Source organism: Rana temporaria, chromosome 4 (assembly GCF_905171775.1).
Source record: "Rana temporaria chromosome 4, aRanTem1.1, whole genome shotgun sequence".
Lineage (NCBI taxonomy): Eukaryota > Metazoa > Chordata > Amphibia > Anura > Ranidae > Rana > Rana temporaria.
In genome coordinates this window covers 352,393,085-352,414,440 of record NC_053492.1, presented here as the reverse complement: position 1 = coordinate 352,414,440, position 21,356 = coordinate 352,393,085, and the positions used below count along the sequence as shown (strand labels likewise).

General features: G+C 40.6%; 1 protein-coding gene and 1 pseudogene across 1 annotated transcript; one reads left to right on the top strand and one right to left on the bottom strand.

Moving 5' to 3' along the window:
- The first annotated feature begins 444 nt into the window (after nucleotides 1–444).
- LOC120937531 lies at nucleotides 445–8,231 on the top strand. Its single transcript, XM_040350821.1, has 2 exons — nucleotides 445–4,071; nucleotides 7,397–8,231. Exons 1-2 carry the CDS (start codon nucleotides 3,501–3,503, stop codon nucleotides 7,972–7,974), a joined length of 1,149 nt encoding a protein of 382 aa, XP_040206755.1. The 5' UTR covers nucleotides 445–3,500; the 3' UTR covers nucleotides 7,975–8,231.
- A 7,431-nt stretch (nucleotides 8,232–15,662) lies between these two features.
- Nucleotides 15,663–15,754, bottom strand: LOC120938388 (annotated as a pseudogene).
- Between the last annotated feature and the right edge of the window lie 5,602 nt (nucleotides 15,755–21,356).

Here is a 21,356-nt window from a genome sequence, read left to right as displayed (position 1 = left end):
ACCACTGAGTTGGTCGTGGAAGTAGTGTATTTTTACAGCAAATGTCATTCAATATCCTGATGAATCATGGCCAAGTTTATTCGAGTTTATACAACGTCTCCTTTTAAATCCAATAAAATGTATCTGTATATTTAGTAAAAAGAATTTCAATGGGTATTAGCCCTAAGCTGCCTTCTAAGCTACAAATATGTATCTTGTGCTCTTTAAACCAATAGGAGATAGACCTAACCACTTCTCAGGCCCCGTACACACGACCGAGTTTCTCGGCAGAATTTAGCCAGAAACTCGGTCGGAGCTGAATTCTGCCGAGAAACCCGGCGTGTGTACACTTTCGGCCGAGGAAGCCGACGAGTTCCTCGTCGAGCCAAATAGAGAACATGTTCTCTATTTCCTCGTTGTTCTATGAGGAAAGTTGGCTCTCCAAGATCCTCGGCGGCTTCACACAGAACACAGAACTCGACGAGCAAACGATGAGTTTTGCCCGTCGAGTTCCTCGGACGTGTGTACGGGGCCTTAGAAACATCAACACAAAGTCTGAAACCACTGATAGAGGAAGAGCTGCAAACACCGCTTATCCACTGCACAGTGTAGCCGTCATGTTGCAGGGGCCAAATTAAGCAAGGCACCTCAAGGTTGCCTTATCCTATATTTTTTTTTTCATTAAATGTATATCTACTCTTTAAGGCATGCTTTTTTTCTCTTACATTCTTAGATTGCAGAGAACAGAGTCAGTGCCAATTTATTAAAGCACCTTGTTGCTACTGAAAAACTTTGGGAGATCAGAATTAGGCAAGCTTTTGAAAAAGATAGCTTAAAATTTTGAAATCTGTCCCCAAAATAATTTTTTTTTTTTTCTAAAAATCCCATATCATATAATAATGACCGATTAATTTTCTGCGAAGTTTGTAAAAGAAGAGTTTGATGATTCTAGCATTTATTTTCAAAAATCAGGTGAATATAGGGCCCTTGGGAGGTTAACTCGAAGGAAATAATGTACATTTGCATTTGTCAGAATCACTTTTTACCAAATACATTATGTTTAAATCTAGCAATGCATTTTTGTCCACAATTTTTTACAGAAAGTTTTTCTGACTTACACTGCTCATGTCCTGCTTTGAAGTGAAGGTCATGGCAGATTCTAGCAGTCCAGTGATGTAAGAGAGAATGGACAGATATCTAACCTCAAGTGAGACATCTGCCTCTCTATAGCTAGACCGACTGTATATAGTAGATTTGTCTCCCATAGTCTGATTTACCTGTAACACTAGGCCATCCACTGGATTTACAGACATGCTAGCCAAAATATCTGCTCACAATATTTGTTCTGAAAGCTGTTGTGTACCCTAAAAAAAAACCTTAAGACATACATTGATCATTGCCGTGCTCACTTATAATGATCAGATCAGAAAATAATCATCTGTGGGTTACCACTGACATATGCTTCCATTAAAGTAAGCATGTAAAGGAGTACTTTTAATTGAGTTTTTATGCCATTTGGATCACATCTTGTCTACGTTTAGTGAAAAATTGCTACATTTCCCAAACGTAGGTTCTAACTGGGGTCTATATTACTATGGGAACATAAATACAGTCAATGTCTTAATATTTCTTTAAAAAGTTAACTACATTTTGTTTACCTTTGAAGGATACTTTCATTTGTTTGGGGGATATAAGGTTAAGACAGGGTTGTGATATACCTGAAATGGGTATTTTTCTAGTGGTTCAAAGTAAACTTGAATACATAATCAGTGCCTATATAAATGAAAACAAGAAATAAGATAACCTTATGTTTCAAGTATCAGGGATGGTGACATTTCATTTTTACCATAGAAGTCAATGTGCTAGGATGTTTAGTTGAGTACACATATGATGTATGTCCCTGCAAGGTTTATGCTTTTTATTGAAGGAGATGAATTGTAATTTGGGATTTATCTTAAACATCCTTTTATGGAAGAAAAGTTGTTATAATTAAACTCGAAGGAAGGAAAACTCAGACACATCAAATCTTTATTATATTGGAAGAAGGAGCACTCTTTTTTTATGTAAATAGTTTTTCTATAGATATGAAAATATCTTTTTGTTTAAGGAGGCCTTGCTATTCAAAAGTCATAATTTGGTTACACAATGAAGGAGATTAACTTATGTGTAAACCATGATTCCCAAGCATGTCAGTATGTCTCTTGTCAGTGTGAAAGGTCAGCAACAGGTTGATAATGAAAGTTGGAAACCTTGAACCCACTACTATGGCCTAACCATCTACCTGATGGTATATCTTAGAGTGCAGTGAAAACAACACAAATATCCTTCTTTTTCAGCACAATATATCCTAGATAATAAATATTTTTTTAATTATCTTCAAATGAAAGGTATATTTTTTCAGTGTCTGGGATTGGGAGGGAGAAGGCCTCTAGTTTGTTAGGAGAAGAACCTGGTAAATGATATTTTTCTTGGCCATTAAAATATACACATATATACTTAACAGGACAGAAGTTAAAATAAAAGTCACAAAAGTGGAAGCCATGTTCACCTTGCTACCTCAGCTCCATCTGCCATTATCGCTACTTATAGTGATAGACTCATTCTAGTTAGGCTATCCGGATATATGAAGAGAGCGGAATTTGTAACCACTCTGTTGCAGAGGTAGACTTGGTTATTTTTTGATTTCTTTGCTTTATTATGCTCCCTTGTAAAACTTTTCATAAATATTATATTGTACACACCATTTCTATGTGACTGCAAATATGTCCGTAATACAGATGTATATGTATATACAGTATATATATGGTTCCTTGTTCTTTCACACTCTGTGATATTATGTGCTGATATTCTCTATACCGCCTGCTGTGGCAACATACTGAAAACCAGTCTGTTGTATTCTCAATAAACTGCCTTTTTAACACAAGTCTGATTCAATTATTAAAGGGGTAAATCACTAAACCTATGCAATAAATATGAAGGGCACTGTATGTTTAGTTATGGAACACAGTCAGATATTTGAAAAAGAGTAACGTGTTCTACCTCAATATGGAACAAATCCCTGAGCACACAGAAATTTCATTCCTAATACATCAAACTCCATAGGGCTCTGGCCTTGTAGCTACACAAAGGAAGATAATCATTTGAAGAATGGAAAGGGGGCATTATTTAGTGCCCACATCATGGGATTGTGGCCGGCAGAACAACATGTAAAAAAAAAAAAAAAAATGGCAACTGAAGGTACTGTAGCTGGCAGCTTGGGCGGGAAAAACGTGACTTTCAAAGGATGAGTCATGTTGCTGGGCAAATTAGGCTTCTGAGTCACGTGTTTCCCGGGCTTTAGCAGGTGTTTCAAACTCACGTGTTTCCCGGGCTTTCTACATGTGTTTGAATTCACATGTTTCCCGGGCTTTGTACACGTGCGGGGGGCTATATAAGCCCACCGCTCTGAAGGGTTTTTCAGTCAAGGCCTGGTACGGCATAGTGTGCTTCCCCCCCCTTTTTTATCTCTCTTACCTCAGGTCATGAAGGATCTCATCAGGCGACTCCTGGAGCGAGCAGCGGAGGACGGCGGGGAAGAATGGCTGAAGAAGTGCCTGGCGGAGATGGAGGCTGAACCTGCCCTTGTCGCGGAGGAAGATGGAGAGGTTGCGGGTCCGTCGGATGCTTTTCAGCAACCGCTTCTACCTCAGACACCATCTCTCCCTTACAGGTGTTCCAGGACCCAGCCACCCGAGCGCTCCCTTGCTGTCTCTGCGGCCCGTGAGGATGATGTTTCCAGCCTGGGCGGAACTTCCGACACCACCCCTCAACGCAGCAGCCTGCGAATACAGAAGAAGAGGAGGACGGCCTCTCCATCTCCGGTGCGCGTCACGACGGGGAGGGGTAGAGGCCGTCAATCACCAGTGAAGGGAAGGAGGGATCTTTTTTCTTTGCAGGTTCCTATGGAGGAGCAGACAGCGTCACCAGTGGCCAGGCAGACTCAGCTGGACAATGTGACGGCGCCTCAGCGGCTAGAATTCCTTTCTAGGCCGGCTAGCAGCTCACAGAGGGATGACAGCTCAGCGTCCCAAGCTGGAGCAGCGACATCTAGTGGTGAGTTAGGAAACCAGTTGATTTTAAAGCAATTATTGGAATCTGTTAATAATTTAAAAAATGTTATTGCTAGTCAGTCACAATTATCCCCTGCTAATGTTTGGTCAGCACAGGCTTTACCTACCATTTCTCAGTCTGCTATTGCTGTTAATGATAGCAGTTTTGATTCTTTTCTTAATAATCCTACTTCCTCTCAGATCCCTGAAATTTCCTTTAAAGAGCCTCTCCCATGTGAAATCTCTCCTTTGGGTTTTCACTTGACCACAAATATAAAAGAAAAAATTTGGAAAGGCGACTTTATTGAATTATTAGCTTTACTCCCTGGTAAGGAATTTTCGGGAAAAAGTGACAAAAAAATGGACGAGTTATCAGAAGATAGACGTCGTACTGCTCCAAAATCTTTTTACAATTGGTTACAAGCCTTTTGTATTTATTCTTCCATTTTAGGTGAAAAATTCCCAGATAAGTGTAGTGGTCTATTCCAACATTTGGAAAATATACTTGAAGCGTATAGGAATTTCGGGGGTTTCGGGTGGTATAATTACGATGAATCATTTCGACAAAAGATGTCAGTGTATCCTAATTTAAGATGGGGTATGAAGGATGTAGGTTTATGGTTGAACCTGATCCTTCCGCAGAAACCAGTTTTTTCAAGACAGTTACCAGCGCAGAATGTACCGCCCACTTATAAAAAAGGTATTTGTTATGCATTTAATGAGTCTCAGTGCAAATGGTCAACGTCGTGCCGATACAAGCACGAGTGTTCCTTTTGTTTCGGGACTCATCCTGTCTCAAAATGTTTCAAAAGAAATTTTCCTGCACAAGGTAGAGAAAACTCCAAAGGCTTGCACTCCGGTGAATCTGCAAAACATGTACCCGTGGCTAATGCGGTACCCAGACAGGGAGAAAGCTGAGGTTTTAATTAATGGATTTTCCTCAGGTTTCACCCTTCCAATTTTTTCAGGGGTCGGCTGCAGCTTAGTAAGTAATTTGAAATCGGTATTGACACATAGTGAGGTGGTGAGAAAAAAATTAATGAAAGAAATTACAGCAGGAAGGGTCGCGGGCCCTTTTGTTTTTCCTCCATTTAAGAATTTTCGTATTTCCCCTTTGGGCATTGTACCCAAAAAGGAGCCCAATTCTTATCGTTTAATTCATCACCTTTCATACCCAAAGGGTGATTCATTGAACGACGAGATTGATGATTCGTTGGCTTCTGTATCTTACGCAAGTTTCGACGACGCAATTAGGTTAATAAAAAAAATTGGTAACGGGGCATTGTTAGCAAAGACTGATATTGAATCTGCATTCAGACTGCTCCCCATTGCCCCTGAATGTTTTAATTCTCTAGGTTTCTGTTTTGAAGGAAAATATTTTTACGATATGTGTCTCCCTATGGGGTGTTCCTTATCGTGTAGATATTTTGAGACTTTTGCTACTTTTTTGCAATGGGTCGTCTCATACGAGGCTGGCTACAACGGGATTATCCACTATTTGGATGACTTTCTGATCGTAGGACCCCCTGATTCTCCTATTTGTCTTTTAATGCTAAAATTATTTTTGAACATTTCTAAGTTTTTTGGTGTGCCAATAGCCACTGAAAAAACTGTTTTTCCGGTCACGGTTATAGAATTCCTTGGGATCAGTATTGATACTAGGTTGTGTCAATATCAGCTCCCTTTGGTTAAAATAACTAGGATTCAGAATACGATTTATCTTTTTTTTTGCGTCGGAGGAAAGTATTGTTAAAAGAGTTACAGTCTTTTCTAGGTCTTCTGGCTTTCGCCACTAGGGTAATGCCAGTTGGCAGAATTTTTTCCAGGCGATTGTCTATGGCCATGTCTGGCCTTAAATCTCCGTTTTCCCATATCCGTCTTACTTCGGATCTGAAAGATGACCTTTTGGTCTGGTCGCAGTTTTTATCTGATTATAATGGCCGTACTTTTTTCCAAGAAGATTTTATTTTTTCAGCCGATCTTGATCTTTACACGGATGCAGCAGGCTCGCTAGGTTTCGCAGCGATCTGGGGCACCCATTGGTGCTGCGGTTCGTGGCCCCCATTCTGGGTTGCCAATAAGGCAACCAAGAATATAGTTCTCCTCGAGTTATTCCCCATAGTAGTTGCTTTTGAATTATGGGGAAAATTTTTCAGTAACAAACGAATTTTAGTACATTCAGATAATAAGGGTGTTATCTTCGCTTTAAACTGTCTCTCTTCTAAATCCATATTCGTTATAAAATTATTAAGATATCTGGTTTTACTATGTTTAAGGTTTAACATTTGGGTGAAAGCGAAACATGTTCCTGGAAAAAGTAATCTGATAGCTGATAGCCTGTCTCGTTTTCAGATGGCTCGTTTCAGACAGCTTTTTCCAGAAGCGGATCAGGTTGGATGCACCTGCCCGAGTCAGCTTTGGGATCTGATTTAGCCCCTATTGTTTCGGCTATCAGGGGCTCGATTGCTTCCAAAACATGGATCGAGTACTCGGTTGCATGGAGAAAGTGGCTCTTGTTCGCCGATGAATTGGGTTTAGCTGGCTTCTCATATACCGAACAAACGGTCCTTGCTTTTATTTGTTCACTTATGCAACAGAAATTATCTTTTAATTATATTAACAAGAGCCTGGCAGGAATTTCCTTTTTTCTAAAATTACACAATCTCCCAGCGTGTAACAGTTTCTTTTCGGTTCGTCAGGCTTTAAAGGGATACAGAAGACAGACTTTTACGCCTGATACACGTAGGCCCGTTTCATTAGAACTTTTAAAAAAAATTTGTTTAAATACACCTAAGGTGTGTATTTCGGAATTCGAAGCATTATTATTTCATACAGCATTTGTGCTAATTTTCTTTGCTGCACTTCGAATTTCGGAGCTAGTTCCTAATAATAAAAAAAGTAGTTCAGGTTTAAAATTTAGTGAAGTACGCGTTTCTCAAGGAAAAGTTCTGGTTTTTATTAGTAAATCCAAAACGGATGTGTTAGGTAAAGGGCATTGGCTCACGTTGCATGCATGTGGGGATCATATCATTTGCCCTTACTTAGTCATTTCTAGATACATTTCCGTAAGACCTTCTTGTATAGGTAATTTTCTGGTTCATTTAGATTCATCCCCAGTAACACGGTTTCAATTTTCTGCCATTTTCAGGCGATGCCTGATTTCTTTAGACCTTGGTCACTTAAAATTTTCATCCCATTCATTTCGCATCGGAGCTGCTACGGAAGCTGCTAGGTTGGGCCTAAATGAGTCTGTAATTATGAGTTTGGGTAGATGGGAGTCAAAGAGGTTTGGTTTATATATCCGTCCTAATCTTTCTCTCTGATTCTAGGTTCATTATCCTCCATCTGGATCATTGGACATTCATTTGTTCATTGGGCTCACATCCGGGCGTGTCAACGATGTTACTCTTCTAACCTGTCTTTGCCTCCTGACTCTTTTAAGATTTTTTGGAAAGGTATTCGTGGTTTGCGTTGGGACAATCTTTGTCACCACATTTCTATTTTATCTCACAGTTTACCTTATCCTGATATTTTGATAATCCACCTTGGGGGTAATGACATAGGAAAGTATTCAACTTTAGATTTGATCTTTAAGATTAAGCGCGATTTGCAGCATATTCATTTGTCCTTTCCTAGTACTAAAATAATCTTTTCTGAAATGATTCCGCGTTTTCTCTGGCTATCTTTCCCGGAGAATAGGTCTCTGGAGAAGATTCGGAGGCGTGTTAATCATTCAATTGAGAAATTTATGCCTATATTGAACAGTTTTTCTTATAGGCACACTGAGTTGGAAGGAGGTTTTTCTGGTCTCTATAGGTCTGATGGTATCCACCTATCTGACATAGGTTTGGATATCTTCAATTCGGATCTCCAGAATATGGTAGAAATGGCCACGGTGCTGGGGTAGGCCGTTTTTTGTCAGCCGACAAAAACCGGCTGGTGGGGACTTTGTATTTATTAGTTATGGTATTCGCTCGAGTTCTATGACTGAGCGAGATCTTAAGAGATGATTAAAGTTTGGAAAATGTTATATTAAGAATTTAAATAATATTGAAAATGTTACTATTAGAATTTTAGTAATATTAAATGGAATATTTATGATTATATAGATTTATTTATACCAATAACGGTGCCGCGGCCATTTCTACTACCAAAATAAAAAAAAATAAAAAAAAATGAAAGGATTTATTTATTTATTTATTCAATAAAGTTATTTAAATTATTTTGGTCTATGTTTTTTTATTCAAATCATTAGAAGTTAAGTTGTCTTGTACGGCCTACACTCCCATGGAAAGGGGGCATTATTTAGTGCCCACATCATGGGATTGTGGCCGGCAGAACAACATGTAAAAAAAAAAAAAAAAAAAAAAATGGCAACTGAAGGTACTGTAGCTGGCAGCTTGGGCGGGAAAAACGTGACTTTCAAAGGATGAGTCATGTTGCTGGGCAAATTAGGCTTCTGAGTCACGTGTTTCCCGGGCTTTAGCAGGTGTTTCAAACTCACGTGTTTCCCGGGCTTTCTACATGTGTTTGAATTCACATGTTTCCCGGGCTTTGTACACGTGCGGGGGGCTATATAAGCCCACCGCTCTGAAGGGTTTTTCAGTCAAGGCCTGGTACGGCATAGTGTGCTTCCCCTCCCTCCCTCCCTGTCGCAGCACCTTATGTGGTATGTCACCCTTGAAATCAAGGGGGGACTTTGTATTTATTAGTTATGGTATTCGCTCGAGTTCTATGACTGAGCGAGATCTTAAGAGATGATTAAAGTTTGGAAAATGTTATATTAAGAATTTAAATAATATTGAAAATGTTACTATTAGAATTTTAGTAATATTAAATGGAATATTTATGATTATATAGATTTATTTATACCAATAACGGTGCCGCGGCCATTTCTACTACCAAAATAAAAAAAAATAAAAAAAAATGAAAGGATTTATTTATTTATTCAATAAAGTTATTTAAATTATTTTGGTCTATGTTTTTTTATTCAAATCATTAGAAGTTAAGTTGTCTTGTACGGCCTACACTCCCATGCTTTCTCTGTTTGGTCTCTGGTTTTTCATTTTTAGTTTTTTTCAGGTTTAGAGTAAAAAAATATTAAGCAAACATTTCTATTAAAGCTGGACATATTATACTTCACTGCAGTTCCCCCATGTCCAATGTCACGTTCAACTGGTAGTCACAAGATCTGAAATGTAAATATGGTATTGTGCTCTTTGTTTAGTCTTTTGATGTATGCATTTTTTTAACCTTATTTAGAGGCCAGCAGTATAACTGCAAACAGATGCCATCACTATTACATTCACTAAAGCAATAATGCAGCACAAGCAGTGTGTCGCAACAAACACTGGGTGTGGCCAAATTGTGTTAACAGTAGGGGGACTTAATAGAGAAAACCTGACTCTTTTTGTACCCATAAAACATGCTTTAATCATTTTTACAAAATGAAACCCTTCAATTACATATATTTTTGAAAATAGAGCTGACACTCTATCGTAAAGAAGAACTCAATTCAAATAGTCAGGGACTGCTTAGCAACCAGCGGCGGAATTCAAATCGGCGATTAGGGGGCGGGTTTCATTTAAATGAAGCGCGTCCCCGCGCCGAATGAACTGCGCATGCGCGGTCCCGAAATTTCCCGGCGTGCATTGCGCTAAATGACGTCGCTAGAACGGATTTTTTTTAACTTAGACGGGACTTACGTACATTCCGATTCACGGACGACTTACGCAAAAAAAATAAAAAAATCAAATTTCGACGCGGGAACGACGGCCATACTTAACAAATCTAACTATACGCCGCAAAAAATCAGCTTTAACTATACGCCGGAAAAAGCCGACTAGAGACGACGTAAGAGAATGCGACGGCCGCACTTATGTTCGTGGATCGTCGGAAATAGCTAATTTGCATTCCCGACGCGGAAAACGACGTGAACGCCACCCAGTGGACACCAACGTATTGCATCTTAGATCCGAAAGGCATACGAGGACGTATACCTGTCGGATCTAACCCAGATGCCGTCGTATCTTGGTTTGAGGATTCAAACCAAAGATACGACACGGGTAATTTGAAAGTAAGCCAGCGTATCAGTAGATACGCCGGCGTACTCTGTCTGTGGATCTGGCCCATTGTTTCTAGAGTGTAGTCTAAAGGCACATGGTACAGGGGTTAGGGTGTAATGCAGAGTGTTATGCCGCATACACACGATCATTTTTTGGGTTGTAAAAAACGATATTTAAAACGATCGTGTGTGGGCTTCAGAGCATTTTTCGGGTTCTGAAAAACAAATTTTTTTTTCGAACATGCTCTATTTTTTAAAGACGTTTTAAACAATGTCGTTTTTCGGGTTGTAAAAAATGATCGTGAAAAACCTGCGCATGCTCAGAAGCAAGTTATGAGAAGGGAGCGCTCGTTCTGGTAAAACTACCGTTCGTAATGGAGTAAGCACATTCATCACGCTGTAACAGACCGAAAAGTGCAAATCGTCTTTTACTAACATAAAATCAGCAAAAGCAGCCCCAAGGGTGGCGTCATCCGCATGGAACTTCCCCTTTATAGTGCCGTTGTACGTCACTGCGCTTTGCTAGAGCATTTTTTTTTCACTATCGTGTGTAGGCAACGTCGTTTTAATGATGAAGTTGAAAAAAACATTGTTTTTTCTAGAGGCTAAAAAACATTGTTTTTTACAACCCGAAAAATTATCGTGTGTATGCGGCATAAGGGTCAGGAGTATATAATACAGTTTAAAATAGAAGTGCAAGGCAAAATATTTGTGCATTTAAATAAAAAACATTATACATTCTTTTCCCTTTTTATGTGTTCACATAACCTCTGTTCTCAGCTGCATAATAGACTTAGGGGTGGAAACTGCAGGCAGGTTGTGACAGCAAGTCTGATTATTGGAGGACAGGCAGGCTGTACTTCCAGCACAGCCATGAAACTGACCAACCTAGGGTATACAGTATGAGCTCTCATGCATAGCATGGTAAGTTTGCATTAGGAAAGCAGGGGGACTGGCAGGATCACCAGATATTTCACACAAAGGAAGCAACGCAACGAACAGTATAGCTTTTAACACAAGTACATGGTACAACAGGCATATATCATGAATATGAAATGTTGGGGTAATAAACACTTTAATTTTATATTAATGTGATTCGTTTGGTAGGTTATGTAGAATACCCCTGCTTATCATGGCTCCTGGCAACTGTCTTGTCTAGCTGCATTAAAGGTCGACAGTTACCCTCTATGAACACTCTTCTACTGTTGTTAATTGCCTTTGTCCTCTTTCTGGCATTTAGCCCAGGTACGATTTGAGATGCGATTTCACATGTCAAATCGCATCTCAAATCGGCGGCATTTGCCGGCAATTGTCGGCAATGGCACCGTCCTAATCTGTGCAACGCCGCATCTGCGGCGCTGCACCGATTTCAAAAAGTAGTTCCTGTACTACTTTTTGCTATTTCGGGCCACGATTTACATTGACATATGTGCAGAAACCTGCACAGATGTCTCTTAAATCGCGGCCGAAATCGGGACTGCCAGTAGACTTTCAAATAAAAAAGAAACCATCAATTACTTCCGTGGATGGCAGGGGCTTAAAGGGGTTGTGAACACAGCGTCTCCCCTGCGTCTCCCCTGCCCCCAAGGGAGGGGGCGAGCATGCTGACTAACCCCCAGCCAAGAACAGCTCGGATGATGGGGGAAAGCTTACTGAGGAGAAGCAGGAAGTGAGACATTCAGACAAAGAAAGAAAGAAACATTTAGGGAAATCGAAGGAAAAGGTAAGTGAAGGTGAACCAACAATGCACTATCTTAACCACTTAAGGACCGCCTCCTGCACATATACGTCGGCAGAATGGCACGGCTGGGCACATGTACGTCCTGTACTAGTACCCAGCCGTGGGTCGCGGGCGCGCTCCCACGACCCGGTCCGAAGCTTCGGGACCAGCAGACACGATCACCGCTGGAGACCCGCGATTGGTCCCCGGAGCTGAAGAACGGGGAGAGCCGTGTGTAAACGCGGCTTCCCCGTTCTTCACTGTGGCGGCTGCATCGATCGTGTCATACCTTTCATAGGGGGACACAATCGATGACGTCACACCTACAGCCACACACCCCTACAGTTGTAAACACACTTCAGGTAACACATAACCCCATCAGCGCCCCATTGTGGTTAACTCCCAAACTGCAACTGTCATTTTCACAATAAACAATGCATTTTAAATGCATTCTTTGCTGTGAAAATGACAATGGTTCCAAAAATGTGTAAAAATTGTCCAAGTGTCCGCCATAATGTCGCAGTCACGAAAAAAATCGCTGATCGCCGCCATTAGTAGTAAAAAAAAAAAATAAATAAAAATGCAATAAAACTATCCCCTATTTTGTAAACGCTATAAATTTTGCGCAAACCAACCGATAAACGCTTATTGTGAATTTTTTTTCAAAAATAGGTAGAAGAATACATATCGGCCTAAACTGAGGAAAAAAAATATTTTTATATATTTTTGGGGGATATTTATTATAGCAAAAAGTAAAAAATATTGAATTTTTTTCAAAATTGTCGCTTTATTTTTGTTTATAGCACAAAAAATGAAAACCGCAGAGGTGATCAAATACCACCAAAAGAAAGCTCTATTTGTGGGGGAAAAAAAGGACCCCAATTTTGACCGCGCAATTGTCAGTTAAAGCGACGCAGTGCCGAATCAAAAAGGAGCAAGGTCCTTTAGCTGCATTTTGGTCCGGGTCTTAAGTGGTTAAAGGAACCTATTTAGAAAAAAAAACAAAACCTTTACAACCCCAAATAAACCACACAGATATAAATAAAACACATAAAATATACATAAAATATACAGTATATTCTTTATTCATAAGTTGCTAAAAATCTGTCTATCGGGCCATCTGATTTGATCAATATTGCATCTCTAAATATTTATTTATAACAATGGTTTGCATATTCTTTATCATGGGTTGTATTTGCCCCTATCTCAGGGTAATCTTGAACCCATTAACAACCCAGAATCAATTGAGCCCGAATCCCAATGCCTTTTGAGACTTGCTCTTACTCAGGGATCATTGGCACGGCCAGCCACAACCACCAAACAGGGAAGCTGCAGACACGGCATGATAACTTTGGGTTATCATAACAGTCTTCCAGCTGATTTAGGAGAATGTGTGGTTGACACCGTGCCCTCCTCTTTCCTTACTAAGCCATTGCTAACTGTTTCTGCAAAATGTGTGCTAAATTTGTGTATGTACCTACAATGTATGCATATGCTTTGTAGTTGCCAGCTGATATTAATATATTGGCAGTCTTTTTTAGGTACATGCTTTTTGGGCATGGTATTGGTTGTGCTATTTATTTATCGTTTTGCTTACCAGACCTTCTAAACCATTTTGGAGCTTGTTGGTGCAAGAACACTACAATACAGCTGATTGGTTTCTTGTTATTACAGGTATTTGCTAGAGGAATAAAAAGTTAAGATTTTACAATTGGGAACCGTGTTCCCATGACAACTGTCCAAGAGGGGATTTACCTCACATTGTGAAGACATCCTATGTTCATCAGAGCAGGAAGTATAATGAACCCCCCCCCCCCCCTAATAGTATGCAGAAAGCCAGCAAAAATCTATCCAAAACTTGTATTTTATGGAAATGAATACTTAGTGAGTGAAAATCTGCCATGGAAACTCAGAATTCCACAAATCATAAACTCCAAAAAAACATTTGAGAGGCGCTGGGATTTCAATGATTATTCTAATAGTACAAATGCAAGGAACCCTTCAAACAGGTTTCTGGCTCTGGTGAGGCAGTTCTTAAACAAACACACAGGCCTCGCTTAATGGATACCCTGAAGCAACTCAATGTATACAAATGGGCGTCAAACCACAAAGTGAGGGTCTAAAGAGCCCTTAACTTTTCATAATGACATTTTGGTAAATTATGGGGCCAACAAAAGTCCCTCTTTTTCAAGGCTACAAAACAGACACAAATTTAAATAAGTAAAATAACTGAAAATGTAAACTTATAATAATGATGAAAAACTTGTGTCCATACATACAGTATATAAATATCAAAAAACAAAAACTGCTATGCTATGTGAACAACAATAAATAAAAACATGTGATCAGTCCATTAAACTAATGTGAAGAAAACAATCCTTTGCAAGTAGTGTCTCAAAAAGCTGATGATCCAAAGTGCACATTCCACCGTGATAAGAAAAGCTTACCAGATGGCTAAACTCCACATTATAGGAGCCTAGCAAAGCATGGGTTCAATACAGCATGAAGGAGCTATCCAACGGATGCGTGCAGAGTGATGACATCAACCGCGCCGGTTATTCCCTCTCTCTATCATTCGTGATTCAAATGTAAAAAAGTAAAGTTCGCCCTTCTACACGGGATGGATCCGTGATGATCCGCCCGGTGAACCTCCGCTTGCTCAGTGGGGATCGATCTGCTGATCTCCGCTGAGCCGGCAGATGACAGGGCGGCCCCTGCCCCTCTGACTGCAGAATCGTAGCATAGCGACCCGGATGAGATCGGGTGTCACCCGCTTTCCCATAGGGATACATGTATGTCCCTTTTTCATCCGTAAATGGATGGATGAAAAAGCGGACATACGGTCCGCAGGTGTGAAAGGGGCCTAACAAGTTCAACAATAGAGTAAAAGGTAAATTTGTGTGGTGTGACTAGGCATGGACTCCACCCTACTAGTTTCATTATAACTGACATCATCAGGGGTGTCCCTGATGATGTCAGTTATGATGAAACTAGTAGGATTTTTTACTCTATTGTTGGACTTTTTACATATGATTGTATATGATTTCGAATAAACCACTCAGTTTTATACTATATGGCGAACTTTCCTCTTTTACATTTTATTCACGAATGAGAGAGTGATGGAATAACCGGCATGGTTAATGTCATAATCACTCTGCAAGTATCCGGTAAACAGCTCCTTCATGCTACATTGAACCCACGCTTTGCTTGGCTCCTATAACGTGGAGTCTAGCCATCTGGTAAGGATACACCCTTTTCTTATCACAGTGGAAGGTGCACTTTGGATCATCAGCTTTTAATTTTTTCGAGACACTACTTACAGAGGATTGTTTTCTTCACATTATTCATTTGAACACTTTAATGGACTGATCACATTTATTTATTTATTGTTGTTCATATAGCGTGGCATTTTTTGTTTTTAAATGTTTATACATATATGTTCTTTTGTGTTATTGCCAGCTGCTTTCTTTATATTTCACCTGCGAAATGTCTACAGCCCTCTTTTTAGAATACTGTATAAATATAGAACATCATAAAGAAATGTATACCATTTTAGGGTTGAAAGTATATTTATTGGTAGTTTAACAGACAATACAAGGAACAACGTCCAGAGTTACAAATAGTGACAATCACAAGCAAACATGTGTAATGAGTCCCATAGCTTAACTCCTATCGTCATACAGTATATAATTAACATCGACCACTGTCACTTGGAGTAAAGAGCGATTCCGGCTAGGAGAGCCCCGTTGTTCATAATAAAATCATATACAAAAAACATTTTGTAATTAAAAATAAAAAGGGAAGAAAGAAGAAAAATATGGAACGCTTCACGAATTTGCAGGGGCCATGCTAATCTTCTCTGTATAGTTCCAATTTTAGTATATGTGCTGCCGAATTGAGGACTGTATACCATTTTAGAACATACTGTAAATAAGGGTAAATGATTACAGAGTATACTGTTGTGTGTAGAGAGTTAAGTTGTAAATAAAAGTGAATATAATAAACCCTAAATTCACTAGAATTCAAAGCTATCATAAAAAGTCATATTTTCAAAATTGCTAAGATTGAATAACAATGAAAAGTAATATATATCAAACGATAAAGCCATGCAAATAAGCTGCTCATAAATCAAGCGAAAGAACGCATAAAAGAAACGAGCTTCCTATGCGTGGGTAACAAACATTTTACAATAGCTATTATGTATCACAGCATTGGAAGAAACATGGCTGGGATAGCTGTACAAATGGCAGTGTTTTTAACCCTTTCACTGCCACTGTCTCACTTCTACAATAAACCTTTATTTGAACTACTACAAGATCACTGGCTTTCTGTTGGCTCCTTGGTGAGCTCTATCTGTTCAAGTGGGAGTTGCAATTTGCTAAGAGAAGCTAATCCAGAGTGGAAGTGCATACACCAGGGGAAGAAACAATGCAGTTTCTGCTGTACCTGTTACAGCATATGGTTTGGTTCAAACCACACATGTGAGGTATATGGTAGAGCGAGAGCAATAATTCTAGCCCTAGTCCTCCTCTGTAACTCAAAACATGCAACCTGTAGATTTTTTTAAACGTCGCCTATGAAGATTTTAAAGGGTAAAAGTTTGTCGGCATTCCACGAGCGGATGCAATTTTGAAGCATGACATGTTGGGTATGAATTTACTCTGCGTAACATTATCTTTCATAATATTAAAAAAAATGGGGATAACTTTACTGTTGTCTTATTTTTTAATTAAAAAAAGTGTAATTTTTTCCCCAAAAAGTGCGCTTGTAAGACCGCTGCACAAATACGGAGTGACAGGAAGTATTGCAACGATCGCCATTTTAATTATCTAGGGTGTTAGGATAAAAAATATATATAATGTTTGGGGGTTCTAATTAGAGGGAAGAAGATGGCAGTGAAAAATAGTGAAAAATGACATTAGAATTGCTGTTTAACTTGTGATGCTTAACTTGTAATACCAACGGCCACCACCAGATGGCGCCAGCTCACACATCTGGTGGTAATAACTTGTAATACCAACGGCTCACCACCAGATGGCGCCAGCTCACAAAAAAAATAAAAACATTTTTTTTTGTTGCCCACCTTCCAAGCCAAGTCGCCAGGACACCATTTCTAGTCGCCATGGCGACCTGGCGCCCGGGATTTGTCGAGCCCTGCATTACAAGGATCTGCTGGAGGGTGGAGGATCTTTTTTATGTGAATATATATAGACTTTAAGAGAGACATCACGTTTGACACTGTTTACTTATTTAATTTTTTGTATGTGTTTGTAATATTCACATCTTTAGGTTTGGGTATATCAAACCTTGTTTGCCAGTAGCCACACATGTTATCATGGTGCAGAGTCATTACAATACATTGACACAAACACAGCATAACTTACAATATTCCTATTAAATCTAAAAGATACAACTCTATTTAGTTAATAAATAACAAATATTTGTAAATTTTAAATTGTGCCTTTTTTATGAAATGGTGAAATTAAAACAAAAAATAGGCAACTTATGCTATACATTGGGAGGTTGGCTTCACACTTATGAGCTGTGGCATTACCAAAATGATGTAGGCATAGTTTTTATCACAACACATTGCTGCTGACCATAGCTGAACACAGACATGTATGATTCCCAACATGCTGCTTCTATATGCTGCATGGCCATTTGTGACTATGTGAATGAGGCCTTATTTGTTTTTTTGTAACATCTTTACATTTCTGTAAAGCCTCGTGCACACGACCGGTTGTCTCGACAAAAACCAGCAAGAAAACTGCTTCTTGCCAAGAAAACTGTTCGTGTGTATGAGGCTTTCGGGTTTCTCGTCTGGAAATCTGGCCAGAATCTCGACGAGAAAAAGAGAGAAACTGCTCTCTTTTTTCTCGTCAAGATTCTTGTCGGCCTGTTTCCTAACGAGAAACCCGAGAGTGTGTATACTTACCTGTCGCTGTGGAAACCTGCGCATGCTCAAAATGACTTTGACGCATGCGCGGTAGCTTCCACGGCATAGGTAGGGTGAAGCAAGATGGTGGCGACGGCATCGAATGTGACGAGCGCATGCTCGTCGTACGCGATGACGTCACCGCGTTCTTGCCTTTCAAGAGAACCACGTTTTTTTTTTGAAAGGTCGGTGTGTACACTCGGGCGGCAAGAGATTCTTGCCAAGAATCTCGTCAGGGAAAACAACGTTTTTTTCCTGACGAGATTCTTGCCCGTGCGTACGAGGCCTAACAATAGGGGCTTTTGGAAATATCACGGTTGTAAACAGAGCCCTGATAGTTCACATACAGATTCAGAAATGGACTGAAGGCACAGATTCCTCAATCACCCTCTGTTTTGTAGCCCAGAACTCACTGATGAACAGGAAGTGCTCAGAGTGCTTCCTGTTCATTCACAAATTGAACTGATAATAAACACATTGCACATTGTTTATTATCGGTTCTGTTTTTAATGAGACCACAAGAGAACAGTACTGATCACTTGCTGTGTTCATTCAGGAAAGGGAGAGGTCTGTAAACATCCCACACCCTTAATTCTGAAATCAAAGCCTTTCTCCTGCTGTGAACTGCCAGTCTTTCACTGAAACTCTCTGCTGTGGCTGCCACAATGTTCCCCTCTCTGTGTCCCCCTGTTTCTGCCTACACAGGTGGGGGAGCACAGCTAGGATCGGAGACCAGAAATTGAGCTGTCCAAGGGACATGGAGCAGAGCAGATTGCCATCATACAGAGAGGAGGATCTGACAGGGAGACATCAGTGAGTGGTGGTGATGCTCAGATTTTGTTACATGACTATGACCAGCAGCTTGTAAGTCATTAATCTTGGCTATGCATTTATTTACCAGAGTCTAGGGAACCATTCTGTTATAAGTTAATGGTCACTGAAGAGACCTTGAGCTTATAGCAGAAGGGGAAATGCAGCCGACATAAGGCATACTGATCTGGCCAGCTGGAAGTGTTTCTGTTCTGCCGTATGTTGTACAAAAAGGCAAAACACATGCAATAGCTGCATACATGACAGTATTTGTATACATGTGCAACAATTGTTTAGACTGCACATATATCAAACTTAAAAAGAATGTCTGTATAAGTGCTAACGAGCAGGGCTCTCTGATTCCTACTGTTTTAAAGTGTAATTTAAAGTGTATTGTACACTGCTCAAAAAAATTAAAGGACCACTTTTGAATCAGAACTCCTGGGATATTGATCTGGTCAGTTAAGTAGCAGAGGGGGAGGGGTGTATACAGAGGGGGTTGTTAATCAGTTTCAGCCGCTTTGCTGTTAATTGAAATTAACAACAGGTGCACTAGATGGGCAACAATGAGACGACTTCCAAAACAGGAATGTTTTTTCAGGTTGTTTTTCACTAGTTTTGCATTTGGCTAGGGTCAGTGTGACTACTGGTAGCATGAGGCGATACTTGGACCCTATAAAGGTTGCACAGGCAGTCTAACTCCTCCAGGATGGCACATCAATACGTGTCATTGCCAGAAGGTTTGCTGTGTCTCAAGAGCATGGAGGAGATTCCAGGAGACAGACAGTTACTCTAGGAGAGCTGGACAGAGCCTTAGAAGGTCCTTAACCCATCAGCAGGACCAGTATCTGTTCCTTTGTGAAAGGAGGAACAGGATGAGCACTGCCAGAGCCCTACAAAATGACCTCCAGCAGGCCACTGGTGTGAATGTCTCTGACCAAACAATCAGAAACAGACTTCATGGGGGTGGCCTGAGGGCCCGATGTCCTCTAGTGTGCTCTGTGCTCACTGCCGGACACTGTGGAGCTCGATTGGCATTTTCCATTGAACACCAGAATTGGTAGGTCCGCCACTGGTGCACCATGCTTTTCACAGATGAGAGCAGGTTCACCCTGAGCATATGTGACAGACGTGAAAGGGTCTGGATAAGCCGTGGAGAACTTTATGCTGCCTGTAACATCGTTCAGCATGACCAGTTTGGTGGAGGGCCAGTGATGGTCTGGGGAGGCATATCCATGGAGGGACGGACAGACCTCTACAGCCTACACTATGGCACCCTGACTGCCATTAGGTATCGGGATGAAATCCTTGGACCTTTTGTCAGACCCTACGCTGGTGCAGTGGGTCCTGGGTTCCTCCATGTGCACGACAATGCCTGACCTCATGTGGCGATAGCATGCAGCCAGGGAAGATGAAAAAATTGATACCATTGAATGGCCCCCACGCTCACCTAACCTAAATCCAAAATAACACCTCTGGGATATTATGTTTCAGTCCATCCGGTGCTGCCAGTTTGCACCTCAGTCTGTTCAGGAGCTCGGTGATGCTCTGGTCCAGATCTGGGAGGAAATACCCCAGGACACCATCCGTCGTCTCATTAGGAGCATGCCCTGATGTTGTCAGGCATGCATACAAGCACTTCTGGGCCATACAAACTACTGAGGGCCATTTTGAGTTGTTGCAATGAAATTTCAGCAAAATGGACTAGCTTGCTGCATAATTTTTTCACTTTGATTTTCGGGTTGTCTTTGAATTCAGCCCTCTGTAGGTGGATAATTTTAATTTCCATCAAATGATGTGCTATCCTTTCATTCCTAACACATTACCTAGTCCATATCAGTATAGATATCCAGCATGAGATTTTTTACCGTTGCGATCTGATATGTTTTCAAAGTGTTCCTTTAATTTTTTTGAGCAGTGTAGTTGTACTGTCTACCCTCAAGTTTTAGAACGCTGTGTAAACTGTCAGCGCTATATAAAATCTTGTGTAATAAAAATAATAATAATAAAACAAAGGAGGCAATTGTTACCCAGAAGATGGGGAAGTAGACCAACTGTACTGTTCCCCTCCTGTCACTCAACTCAGCAGCAATATTGGTCTCCTCCCCAGGGATCCCTTGCCTTCTCCTTTCCCTTCTCTGGTGCCTTTTCTGCATTAAACCACTTAAGGACCACCTTTTGCACATTTACATCGGCAGAATGGCACGGCTGGGCACAGGCACGTACCTGTACGTCCCCTTTAATTGCCCAGCCATAGGTTGCGCGCACCCGCGACGCGGTCCGAATCTCCGTGACAGCGGCCGCGGGACCCGCGGACCCGATCACTGCCGGTGTCCCACGGTCGGTCACAGGAGCTAAAGAACGGGGAGAGGTGTGTGTAAACACACCTTCCCCGTTCTTCACATTGGCAATGTCACTGATCGTCTTTTCCCTGATATAGGGAAAGACGATCTGTGACGTCACACGTCCAGCCCCGTCCCCCTAAAGTTAGAAACACATATGAGGTCACACATAACCCCTACAGCGCCCCCTAGTGGTTAACTCCTAAACTGCAATTGTCATTTTCTCAGTAAACAATGCATTTTTATAGCATTTTTTGCTGTGAAAATGACAATGGTCCCAAAAATGTGTCAAAATTGTCTGATGTGTCCGCCATAATGTCGCAGACACGAAAAAAATCGCAGATCGCCGCCATTAGTAGTAAAAAATAAATATTAATAAAAATGCCATAAAACTATCCCCTATTTTGTAAACACTATA

Bases quoted from the DNA above. Each gene is read 5' to 3' on its own strand.
- LOC120937531 (XM_040350821.1), top strand. From the start codon at position 3,501: ATGAAGGATCTCATCAGGCGACTCCTGGAGCGAGCAGCGGAGGACGGC. The intron at 4,072-7,396 runs GTGAGTTAGGAA...CTCTGATTCTAG, and splicing joins TGGAGCAGCGACATCTAGTG to GTTCATTATCCTCCATCTGG.